The 13,117-nt window shown below is 35.8% G+C and overlaps 1 protein-coding gene across 1 annotated transcript in view; it reads left to right on the top strand.

The window, feature by feature from the left end:
* Positions 1-13,117, top strand: part of LOC107084890 (semaphorin-7A-like) — a 65,683-nt gene that overhangs the window by 21,232 nt on the left and 31,334 nt on the right. Inside the window, exons 3-5 of the mRNA XM_015374987.1 lie at positions 3,824-3,886; positions 12,011-12,106; positions 12,438-12,543. Of these exons, the coding sequence (XP_015230473.1) occupies positions 3,824-3,886; positions 12,011-12,106; positions 12,438-12,543 (265 nt within the window). The remainder of the gene's footprint in view (positions 1-3,823; positions 3,887-12,010; positions 12,107-12,437; positions 12,544-13,117) is intronic.

The raw sequence follows: 13,117 nt of genomic DNA, 5'->3' as shown, positions 1-13,117 counted from the left end.
ATGGCAGTTATTAATGAATCTCTGGGTTCACTAGTTTGAAAATAAAGCTGAGGTTTGGCTTTTGTTGATCATTATGAGAAGGTTGGTGTTCCCTCATTTGTTTATTTCTTGTTTTTTTTTTTTTTCCTGCAGGCTGTTTGTATTACAGCTACAACCAAAATTTAGCAAGGGAATCGCCTCTTCTTTTTCTCAGTATTTGAATTAACAGCTGGTTGCATATATAGAAACATTTTTTTAGAGTATAAATGGGAAAGACATTTTTTTAAAAGTGATTAGCATTTTCAAATGAAAGATACTCCATGGATAAATAAGTTTTAATTGAATTCCATTTAATTGAACTAAATTCAAAAATATGTTATTAATCCCAAAAGTGAAAGCAAAGATAAGTTAGGGCAAGTTAATTTGATTTTGAAACAACTATGGTGCTCAACACTTTCATTTTTAAATAGTATAAATTCACATTTCTTAAAGCTACAGTGTGTAATAATTACAGGGATATACAGTCAGAAATGTAATATATTATACATAACTATGTTATTTATCATCATCTACGAGCTCAGCCTCTTAACCTTAATATTTGCGTTGCCTTAGAATTCGTTATTTATAATTACATACGAGCGGGTCTCGCAGCCATGGAGGCAGACATCTTTGCGCTACGGCAGCGCAGAGCCAACAAACTAGCGATTGCGAGATCGGCCATTACGCTTGAAAGTAACTACGACAAACCTCATCACTTGAGAAGGTAGGTGATGCTGACGTCGTGGAAGACATTTTGTCCTGTAACCCTCGCCGTACTGTTGGGGGGGAGAAGCGGTGGGAGGAGATGTTCATGTTGCTGCGGTCTGCGGTCTGGACGTTAGATGTCGCTGAAAATTGCACACTGTAGCTTTAAATATTTTACTAAGAATTAATTGTATCTTTTTTCGTTTTGAAAGTAATTGCCATTCAGCACATTTTTGTTAAAATATGACACAATAACAAGTTCAGAGATATGACATTAACTTTTAATTTCCCACTCTTGTTTGGTCTCAGAATCTGAATTATTTGACTTTTATCATTCTGTCAGAGTCTGTTGATAGGGCTGGAATTCATACATTTTATATTATCTGTTTGTTTGTAGTAAGGAACCAAAAAATAGTTTTTTTAATGTTTTGTGTATTTTTTAATAATATTTGTTTTCTTCCTGTTATGTTTTATTTTGTGTGTAATTTTTGGCATATAAAAAAAATCTCAGAATACCAATATTCATACTTTTTACATGTTTAATTTTCCGTATGATGTAACTACATGTGACCATTTTGTCATATTGTACCAAATGCCATATGCCAAATAGTGTATACACATATAGAGATATGAATGCTGCCCCTCAGCTGACCCTGTGCTTTGGAAATTAGGTCATGCATACGACAATAAGCTGAACTTTATCTTTCAGAGGGGAGAACATTTTAACTGTGTTAATATTGACTAAATGTAAGCTCAAGATTACTCCCTTGCGTATCTTAAAGCACTGTAGTTGCAGTAGAGTGTTTCACTTTGCTTTATGGAGCTGTTTCTGAGTGGGACAAATACATCTCTGAACACACACTCTCTCGGAACACACTAAAGTTATAGTGTCACATTTACTGATGATACTTAACTCTTTTCTAAACCTTTTCCATATAAAATATTAAATATATCCTCTAATATTCAACCACAAAGATTTTAGGAGGATGAAATATGAAAAGTAATAAGCAGCTTTATGTATGCTGATTAATTGTGGACACTGACCAACATTATGAGGCAGGAACATTTGTAAGATATCAAAAACTACATCTTCTTGAGTTCAAAGACGCCATAATTAAACTTGAAATTAAGTTTGACTGTCTTAGTGGGTAAAATATTTTACATTTACTCTGTTGCATCCCTTACTTAGTGCCATAGTTTGCAGAGGTTATAGGTATCACTTGCAGAAATGTTTCAGTCAGGAGAAAGGTACACAGATGTGAAAAACCTTTGACCGCATATCCAAAGCCAGATGTGGTGGTTTTGCCTCAGCTCATCAGACAGGCTTCTGTTATTAGCCCTATAATGCCAAATGTAGCATATTTGATACATACGGTTTGTGAAATGTTTTGCATCTGACACCTTTTGCATAATTTAATGGTAAAAACTTTGCTCAAAATCCTATTGTAAACAATCAGATATAGTGATAACAGCCAGTAGAAGACTACACAAAAAATAATCTTGACTTATCGCATAGTAATAAATTATTAATATCAAAAATGTATTTCTGTTTTTTCTTTTTACATATTTTGCTAAAAGGGCAAATAAGGAATTCAAACCAAAAAAAAAAGTAATTTTCTATTTTTTTTTTTTTCTTGGATCAGGCTTTAAAGGGTTAAATCTCTTGTCAAAACCCACCTTTTCTCTTTGGCTTTTAACACCTAGCAAAAACATTGGGCTTGCTTTTATTTTATTTATTTTTTAAATCTTGTATTCCTTTTACCTTTTACTCAATTTTATTGATTTAATTATGTGAATGTTATTTTACCTAAGTTTACCCATGTACAGCTTTTAGGTCAGCTGTGGTTGTTTTCTAAGTGCTTAACAAATAAAATTGAATTGGATTGGATGCAGCATCACCCCCTAAGTCTGCCTTCCTTTAAATTATATCAGACTTTTTTTTAAGGTGGGTGAAATCAAAAATAGTTCCACATGCCAGAACATTTTGGCCTAAAGTCCTCTGCTGTCCTATAGATGGCTTTAGAAGAAAATATATTTTCATTTTAAAGCATCACTTTGAATTCAGCTTCAATTGAACTCTCAGCGTTCAACATGAGGTAAGGAATGATTTTACCGGAAGAGAGATGACATTTTGAAATCAGCTCATCAAATGTCAGAACTAAAACTAACACAAACTGTTTGGGTCACATGAGGAGGACTATCAGTCCTCACAGTCTGATAGATAGAGAAGGCAATGCTGCTAAGTCAACATGTGCAATGCCGACAGACTCCTTCCAAGGAAAACTGAATGCAGTAAGTCAATTAAAATGTGCTTCAGCCAGTCATGGGTTTATGAGACTTCTAATCCAACTGGGTTGTTGTAGCTGTTTAATCTTTTAGATCTTTCCTTTGCGCTGATTTGTTTCCCAGTTAAATTACACAGGACAAATTCCAAATGAAATTTGAGATCATTTAGATGATTTTTCACTTATACTTCATTAAATCATATTATAAGAAATTTCTAAGCTTGAGGGAACCTCTTTATCTTTCCTCAGAAATACAAAGTGAAACTCCATTATTTCTAGAGAAGTATTTGCATAATGAAAGACAAGATATATATATATATTTTTTTTATTGTCATGAGTGAACTCATGATGTGAATTTGTTTCATGCAAAAATTAACAAACCTATATATTTTAGTTAAATAAACAACATATTAGGTATTAACCAGACAGAAAACAGTCATGGGATTTAGAACGATGAACAAAAAACTGGTTATGTTACCGTCATACATGTACGTTAAAATATTTCCTTTATAAAGTTTGAAATGTTTCTGAACTGTGCTATTTATAGACTTCCATGTACGATCTAGCTTGTGGTTCTTCTCTGCAGGATATTTTAAATAAAAATGTTAAATGAAAGGCTGGAAAAAGCACATTCTTAATGAGAAGTATAATGAAAACACAAATTCTGAAATAACTGAAAAGCTCAGAAAAAGCAGAGTTGTTATCCAGCAATATGAATGTCATCTGTGAGGATTGTGTTTTAGAGGCTGCTGTGAATCTGAGTGAGTTCAGTGTGAAATAACTTGGCACAAAATAAACCCTCCCTCCTCCCACAGATCCCAGCGGCATCAGATCAGACTGCAATTGATACCTGCAAGGCAAAAGCTTCCCTGGAGGAGGTAAAAACTCATCCTCACTGTCAGCACACCTATTGCTTCTGCAGAGCCCTCGCAGGCTCAATCAATGCATTTGTCTCACTGTCATGCTGTTTCTCATCACTGTTATATTCAGTTTTATCTCTAACACTGTGACATTGTGATCCATTTGTAGGCCTAGATAAACCAGAGAAACACATGATGATACATAAAGACATCAACACGAGTTCTCATTACAAACATTTTGCTGAATGTAATATGTCAAAGAATAAAATAAACATACCTTTTTTTGATTTGCTTTGATAAATGAGTTACATTCACAAACATTGAAAACATTCTGATAATTAAGTTGCTTGGCTTAGTAATTTAAAGCAGTGAAAGACAGCACATAGATCCTCAATCATTTCATACAAACCTTTTCTGAATGTTTACATCTCAGAGCAGAAAGACGTACTACAAGGTTAATATTCTTCAAAACAAACACATGCCTACAAAGCACATTTTTGAAACCTAAATAAAGAAATGCATTTAATGGAAAGGTAAACAGAGATAGAGATCTACAAAACCTTAATAAAGGAAGGTTAAAGAGAAATATGCCAAGTGTGTGTCAGTGATTTAGAACAGGCTGTAACTGAAATCTTGCAACATAACAAAAATAATATTGCTTAATCTCACACTGCTGTGTGCCAAGTGTTTAAACTGAGTATGAAACTGACAATTTGCCCAGCTCCCTAATTAATTTGACTCATGATTATCTTCCCACATGAGAGCATTTGTAGGGCATTAGCATTCATGTACTGAATGTCAGCTAATCCCTAAATATAGAGATAACACACTTAAGGGCAGTTGTGAAAAAGATGCAAACATACAAGATTTGAGATTTATTCAGATAACACAACCTTTTTAGGTTTAGACCTGTTTAGATACTTGCTTCATAAGTTAGTATATATGGCAAAAAGGGGAAAAGGTTGGGTACACACTGGACTAGTCGTCTGTCCATCCCAGGTTATCACAGAAACATACAACACTTACATCTAAGGTGGGTATTTAGAATTGCCAGTCAACCTAACAGTCAATGTTTTCGGACTATGGGAGGAATCCAGAAAGAACAGACAAATTCAATGGAGAACATGGCACCTTCTTAAAGCAACCCAACTGTTCTGCAAGCTGTGCCATCCTGCAGTCCAAAAATAGGTGCATTTCCATTACAAATGTATACAAAACTATGTTGATAATTTTAAAAAATGCAACTTTTTGCAACTGTGGTATTTGCATTAAATGGCAAATACAATTCAAGTTGCAGGTTAATACTTCTGTTTACGTGATAACTCTTGAAAACAACATGGCAGCAGCGGAGGTAAACATGAGACATGTCGACGTTTCAACCAAGGCTCTAGTGCTCAGCAGCGTGAACTAAATGTAAAAAAAATAGTCTCCTTCTTCGTCTTTTTACAAGGCAGTAAGTTCCAGATGCAGATCACGTGATTAGGGGGATGAGAAGTTGCAGTTTTAGGAAATATAAGAATTTCGATGTGACTGAAAAACCACCTCATTTTTAAATTTATGTTTCTATTAAGCAAATTTATTAGTGTTACAATTTGCCGAACTTGAGGATTGATGGAAATGCAGCTATTGTGATATTAAAACACAAAATAACTTTCTCACTCCTGACACACTAGCAGTCTGCTTTTTAACACACAAGATATGTCAATGAGGCATAATCTATGTGCATTTTTTTTACATGAAATTAATATTTCCACATTTAGACTATAGTTAAAATCTTCTCTTAACATTTCAATACACGATAATAAAGTGTGACTACGGCTGCAGATTATCAAAATCAAATGTGGAACACAAGGTTAGAAATTAAATAAAAAACAATAATTTGTGTGAGAAATACAAGGCAAGATGATTATTTTTTTTAGCACATTTCAGGAGAAGGACAACTTAAAGTGGCATAAAAGTTATTAGATTATTGATAAACATAAATAAATAAAGTGAATGAAAACTAAGATTTAAAGTGCTTAAGCTATTATAGAAAATGATTAATGAAAATGTTGATCATAAAATGAAAGGACAAGACTTTAAACCTTAGATATATGGTTTCACTACTTTGAAGGAGAAGTATAGCTGGATCTTATGTTAGAGCCTGAGGGTAAAGTGTTTTATTATGCATCTCTGTGGCTCCTTCTCATAAAAGCTTCTTCATTCCCTAGAAGAGATACTTATATGAAAACAGGAGATGGCTTCAAGGTCAGTCCTGGAATCTCACAGTTATTTCGAATTTTCTAAAGACTGATATGAGTCCTAAAATGACTGTATAGTACAATTACAATATTCAACCTTACCTCTCATTTAAATGAATTCATATTTGATAGTATCCAGTGTCTAATTGTTTTGCTGTTTAATGTGAATTGGGATTAAGTGGCACATCTTTCTTTTTTATGCTTTGGTTTAATCTTTTTTTTTTTACAGTTTGAAGCTGCTGTGCTTCCAAGAGCTGTATGTCACCAATGTCACAGAAGCACATGAGAATAGAGGCTTTAATACATTCTTCAGTCAGCACACATTCTGCTGCATGTTATTGATGTTGCAGCTTTAATAAACCAGAGTCTCACTCTTGACAGCTGTGTCATCCCCAGGCTGCAATATTAATCACAGCTGCACAGTACCGATGGTGATTAAGGCGAGCTGGTTAGCCTCTGATTGTGTATACTGAACCCCCATCCTTAGCTCAAGATGTATTATAAATAAATTTATACCAGACTTGCTCCATGCTATTAGATAGTTCTAACAGTTGTTTCGAGATTAGGCAGGCATGGCCTTGAAAAAGTTGTTTGCTGGTATATATTATAGTAAGACTTTTAAGGTGTAGTCTTTTGTAACTAAAAACAATTGTCCTTGTTTGTAAAATTCTGCTTTTAAAAAGTAAAGTAAACTCTCCACAAAAAATTAATCTAGACTCATGTATCTGTATTTAAAGAACTTAAATCATGCTTTTACAAACCTTCCAAAGTCATTTATAGGTATGTATATTGACACATTTATGCTTTGAAGTGTGTATTGACAAATTGCACTTTAGATAATTAATTACCTCTGCCAAGGAGGTTATGTTTTTAGAACAAGTTCTGTGTTTTTCTCTGTCTGTCTGTGTACAGGCTATCTTGAAAAATTATGGACGGATCGTAATAACTTCTTTATCAAAGGTATCCCTCATGCCAAGCGAGAAATTTGGTGATATTCCAGATCATAATCTGGATAGAGGATTTTTTTAACAGATTCTCTAACATTGTCAGATAGGGATATTTGGCCGAACAAACAGTTCCCTACTAAACCAGAGGGTGGCAGCAGTCACTATTGACAGCCTTAGCATCGGACTCAATAAATTAGGAGCTATTTTACTGAGGGAAAAAAAAGAAAAAAAAGAAAAGGGAACGTTGTTGTATTGTTAGCATAATTAAATGAAAACTGAGTGGATTTTGCCAAGGAACAATTAATTTCATTTTGGTAACAATCCAGATAATGTCGAGTTTTAGCTTAAGGTGTATAGGGCAAATTTGCTGCTTGGCAGAGGTCTGCGCTCTCCGAATGATTCACCAGTTAATTTTGAAATATTGTTTTTCTCCAACCCAATAGAAAGACACTTACTTCCAAGGCGAAGCAATCTCTCCTGTGGATGCCGACTATTTCATGAGATTGCATTATCACATTACTTCTGGTGATTAATTCGTCCTATGCAAGGCTGAACAAAAGTACACACTTAATAGCAGAAAAGCTGATTTGATTAATTGGATGTCAGCTAAATGAAGGGCAGTTGCTGTCACTGTGCAGATTAGCTGCTGAAAAAGATACTTCAACTTCAAGCCAAGTAGAAATGGAATGCATCACAGCACTGCTTGCTAATCAAAAAAGTGGGAATTTATTTACTGTGCGACACAATCCAGTCAAGATAGGTGCTTCCTAGTGGGGCAGGTTAAGAAATCTCTGCCTGTCTTGTATAAACCTGCCACCCCTGGTTAATAGTAGACAACCATTAGCCACCCACTCCAGGAAGCACATACCATGACCAAGATGCTCCTGCCTGGTAGACAACCAACACTGGTTCTCAGCAATGAATTGAGGCAGAGCATAATCAATTCTGCTTAAAGTTGAGATAAAGTGCCTGTTTTAGCATCTAGTCTATATTGTGATAGTAACTGTTCTTTTTTTGGTAGTGTGTCAAAAGCTTCTTTTTAGCTGCAAGAGACCTCATCCTTTGTTCAGCCTTCCTAAAAAATACAGTTAAGAGAACAAATAATAGTTCATAACAAATTAATACTTAAAGTGTCAAAAGCTATTTTCATCATATATATCATTATATATATTTCATCATATATATGCTTATAGTTAATTTTTGAAGGCTTAAAGAAGCATGATATACAACCTTTAAACATTTGGCAACTCCTGAGCACTCATATTGATAAAATACTAATGGCATTCTTAATGAGCCAATAGCATTTTTCCAGACGAATACACAATTAGGAGAGAATCCACTGTATAGTATACAATAAGGCAGAAGTAGTGAATTTGGTGCATTGCTTATGAATTGCTTTGAGTGTCTTCACCTTAAACCCTGACATTCATACTAAGAGTCAGACTTTTTGGCTTCATCCTGCCTGTCTGTGATGAGTTCAGCCGGTGGTGTAAGACTGCTGAAACACAAGCTTTAACATTTGCGTTCAAAGCAAGCCAATTAGTTTCTGAAGCAAGACAGCAATGTTTTCTGAATGTTTTCTCTGCATGTGAATAGTTGGAGAAAAAAAAAACATCTCAGTGAGTCATATCCATTTTCTGTCATGCAAAGCTTGTCAGCAAAAGCAAGATTCAAATTTATCAAAAACTCATTAAAACCATGTTGTGCAGTCACTCACACTCTAAAAAATGACAAATCGTTACAGACATACATTATACATATACCACATTTGATTGAGTTTTAATCCACTAAAAATATATACATTAAGCATTTCAATAAAAATTTTAAATGCTTAAACGGCGATTACTTTTAAAGAAATGTAATTCCAATAAATTAATTGGGAAAATAATGATAATTTCTGGAATAGTTAAGTAAAATCCAAAAGGCCCAACCACATAAACCTATTTTAAAGCCTCAGTCCTAAGGTTTTAAAATTATAATCTGCTAAAAAAAAGTCCTCTCGGATATCATTGGACCAAGCCCTCTTTATTTTTCACATCATTTAATGTGTTAAAATGTAAAGATAACAGTGACAAGATTCAGCGTCAAAATAGAGCAAACAACAGTAGAAGACATATCTAGTAGCTATACTGTAGGTGAATGATGATCAGTTTTCTCAGTTATACAGGATTCTGCCACATGTTGGCTGTGTCATATACAAGGCTTGTGGCAAACAGCAATGCACTTGTAATGGCTTCTTCTTGCCACTGTGCCATAAAGGTGAGATTTTTGGAGTACACAAGTAATAGTAGACCATTTATAAGAATTCATCTTATCTAACAGTATATCCTCCAGTTAATCTGAGTCTTTTAGTTGCTTCCCTGAATAATGCTCTCCTTACCTGACTTGTTTAGGTTTATTTTATTATACACTCACCGGCCACTTTATTAGGTACACCTGTCCAACTGCTCGTTAACACTTAATTTCTAAGCAGCCAATCACATGGAGGCAACTCAGTGCATTTAGGCATGTAGACATGGTCAAGTCAATCTCCTGCAGTTCAAACCGAACATCAGTATTGGGAAGAAAGGTGATATGAGTGACTTTGAACGTGGCATGATTGTTGGTGCCAGAAGGGCTGGTCTGAGTATTTCAGAAACTGCTGATCTACTGGGATTTTCACGCACAACCATCTCTAGGGTTTACAGAGAATGGTCCGAAAAAGAAAAAACATCCAGTGAGCGGCAGTTCTGTGGGCAGAAATGCCTTGTTGATGCCAGAGGTCAGAGGAGGATGGCCAGACTGGTTCGAGCTGATAGAAGGGCAACAGTGACTCAAATAACCACCCGTTACAACCAAGGTGGGCAGAAGAGCATCTCTGAACGCACAGTACGTCGAACTTTGAGGCAGATGGGCTACAGCAGCAGAAGACCACAACGGGTGCCACTCCTTTTAGCTAAGAACAGGAAACTGAGGCTACAATTTGCACAAGCTCATCGAAATTGGACAATAGAAGATTGGAAAAACGTTGCCTGGTTTGATGAGTCTCGATTTCTGCTGCGACATTCGGATGGTAGGGTCAGAATTTGGCGTCTACAACATGAAAGCATGGATCCATTCTGCCTTGTATCAACGGTTCAGGCTGGTGGTGTAATGGTGTGGGGAATATTTTCTTGGCACTCTTTGGGCCCCTTGGTACCAATTGAGCATCGTTGCAACGCCACAGCCTACCTGAGTATTGTTGCTGACCATGTCCATCCCTTTATGACCACAATGTACCCAACTTCTGATGGCTACTTTCAGCAGGATAAAGCTGGAATCAGCTCAGACTGGTTTCTTGAACACAACAATGAGTTCACTGTACTCAAATGGCCTCCACAGTCACCAGATCTCAATCCAATAGAGCATCTTTGGGATGTGGTGGAACGGGAGATTCGCATCATGGATGTGCAGCCGACAAATCTGCGGCAACTGTGTGATGCCATCATGTCGATATGGACCAAACTCCCTGAGGAATGCTTCCAGCACCTTGTTGAATCTATGCCACGAAGAATTGAGGCAGTTCTGAAGGCAAAAGGGGGTCCGACCCGTTACTAGCATGGGGTACCTAATAAAGTTGCCCGTGAGTGTAGATGTTTCTGCTGTCTTCTTTGATCTTCTTAATAATGTCCCTTTACAAATCTCAGAAGACCCTAACAAAATTGCTAAAATTACATACTGACGGACATTATATCCATGGTAGGCACGTTCTCAAGGCAGTTAGTCACACTGAGATATCTGAGTTAAGGAACTAAAAGCAATAGCTTCTGTTCCTTTTCCCGCAAAAAAAACCCCTTAAAATCAAAGTATTCTTTTCCTACTATGTTACAACCAGCATTTTTCTGGCACACTAGGTGTCAAGATACAGGGAAACTTTAGGTTGGGGTTATAACATGACAAATCCAAGGGAGTAAATGGTTGACAATTAAAGTTAAGTTTTGTTCAGGTAATAAATTGTTAAGTATCACAGCTAAGCTTCCTAGCCAGTTTCACAATTAACACTTAGCATCTACCAGCCCCTAAATCAATTTTGGGTGTTGGTAGATGCACCAAGCAACATATACCCTTGTCAGTTTTAATGTCAGTTGTAACTTTGAACTTTGCAGCTAACGGGTTTTAGCTTCAGTTTTTACGGTGAACATCACAAATCTACTTGCAAACACACACAAACAAATATGGGTTTCGAGAACATAAATGTGCATGGAAACAAAATAAGAGAAGCTAAGTAAAATAAAATCTCAGCCCACTCAACCACCTATCAAACCACCTACAGACACTCCTACACATGTTCAGTCCTCTTTCTGGCTTTTTCTGCCAATTTTTCTTCATTGTCCATACTGTAGATATGCATCTAAACTTATGATCTTATTTAAAACAAGAAAGAAAAAATAAATTCAGAAACATCTATAAAAAGAATCTTGATATATTATGAGTAAGTTCTGTTAAAAAAGGACTTGTCTAGGTATTAGAAATATGTTTATAATACTGCTCATCATACATCCGGTTTCCTATGCGGACAGTCCATTATCTGTCCCTACTGATGAAGTGATGCATATGCAGCACTGCTGCCTTCTACTGCAGTTCTAAGCCTTTTATCTGCTGTCTGCCAAAATGCCAAGCATGGATGGTTTCCAATCTTTTATCAGAGGCTCTTTTCTTTTTTCCAGTAATCTGTTTTGTGTTGCACTTCTGCTTTGTTTCTCCATCCCTCCATTCTACTTTCGACGGTTTGAGTCCCTTGGTAGATTTTCTGTTGTCTTTCATTTTGTTGTATTTTACCCTTTAATCCCCCTTTTCAACCCTTCCATTTTTTTCTCTTCTTCTCTTTAATCTTTAAGGCCTCTTAAAATCTGCATATTTACTCTCTTACCCTCTGCATCCTCCTATGCTGTGCTCCCTCTGTTTCTGTCTCACTCCTCTTTTTTTTTCACTAACAGATGGAGTGCGACAATTTTATCACCGTCCTTCAGAAAGTTAATGATACATTCATAGTTTGTGGGACAAATGCTGGAAGCCCGAGATGCTGGATGCTGGTAAATATCAACAGACAAATTCTCTCAGTTTGCTTTCCTCTCTTTTGACTATTATAAGTGCTCTGCAATAAATCTAGACATCTGAAGATGAGTGGTATAGAGCATTTATCTATTTTCTGAAAGATTTTTCTTTCTTTTTTTTGTTGTACAATCAAGGTTAACAGTTTTTGTATTTATACCCAAAGGTTGTTTTTTTTTTCTACTTCAATGCTGTCCTCCAACGATAAATTGAATAGAATTTTACTCAGTGAGTGAAGGGTTAAATCTGTGATGAGATAGAGCTCAAGGAGACTTCCACTTGGCTCCAATATCTTCCACTTTTCCACTGCAGGTAAATGACACTGTGCTGACAGACGTCCACGGTGCTGGGCAGATAGCGTCAGCATCTGAAATCTCGCCTCCCTACCCTTCGCAGAAGTCAATCAACTTGCCTGCAGGTAACAGAATCAAGGAGGAAACTTTACCTCAGAAATATCTTAAAAGAGAGGAATAGAAACGTAAAAGATTATTTATTTGTAATTCCACATCTGATAAAGACACAGTTCAAAAGCATTATTGCTTTAAGAGTTGTGAACACCAAACTTAATCAGTTTGATACAAGTAAAGGTAAAATAGGATCAAATAACTTTTATGTGATTCTTTTTAAAGAAATATTTAAAATTTTCAGATATGTGATCTAGGTTACCTTGTACAAGTTGCAAGTCATGTTGGTTGCTGGAAAATCTCAGTATTTTGGGTATACGTAACTACTTAAAACAAAAACATCAAAGAGTTAAAAACAGTAAATTAAGAATATTCAGTAGATTTATATTTTACCCAAAATATTGACCCAGCATGGTACGACTGCAGCCATCTGGGTGCAATAAAGGAAAATGAAGCAAAAAAGGAATTTGCAGATATGGAAAATGTTATAAGTTCTATGTATTTTCTCATAGTTCAATAAGACAAAAACATAACTGCAGCACAGGCTTTATTTTAACTTAAAGGTATGCTGGTCAGTTTTCTTTACAC

This window comes from Cyprinodon variegatus, unplaced genomic scaffold (assembly GCF_000732505.1).
Source record: "Cyprinodon variegatus isolate N-32 unplaced genomic scaffold, C_variegatus-1.0 Scaffold0, whole genome shotgun sequence".
Taxonomy (NCBI): Eukaryota; Metazoa; Chordata; class Actinopteri; order Cyprinodontiformes; family Cyprinodontidae; genus Cyprinodon; species Cyprinodon variegatus.
This window is presented reverse-complemented; position numbering and strand designations above follow the sequence as displayed.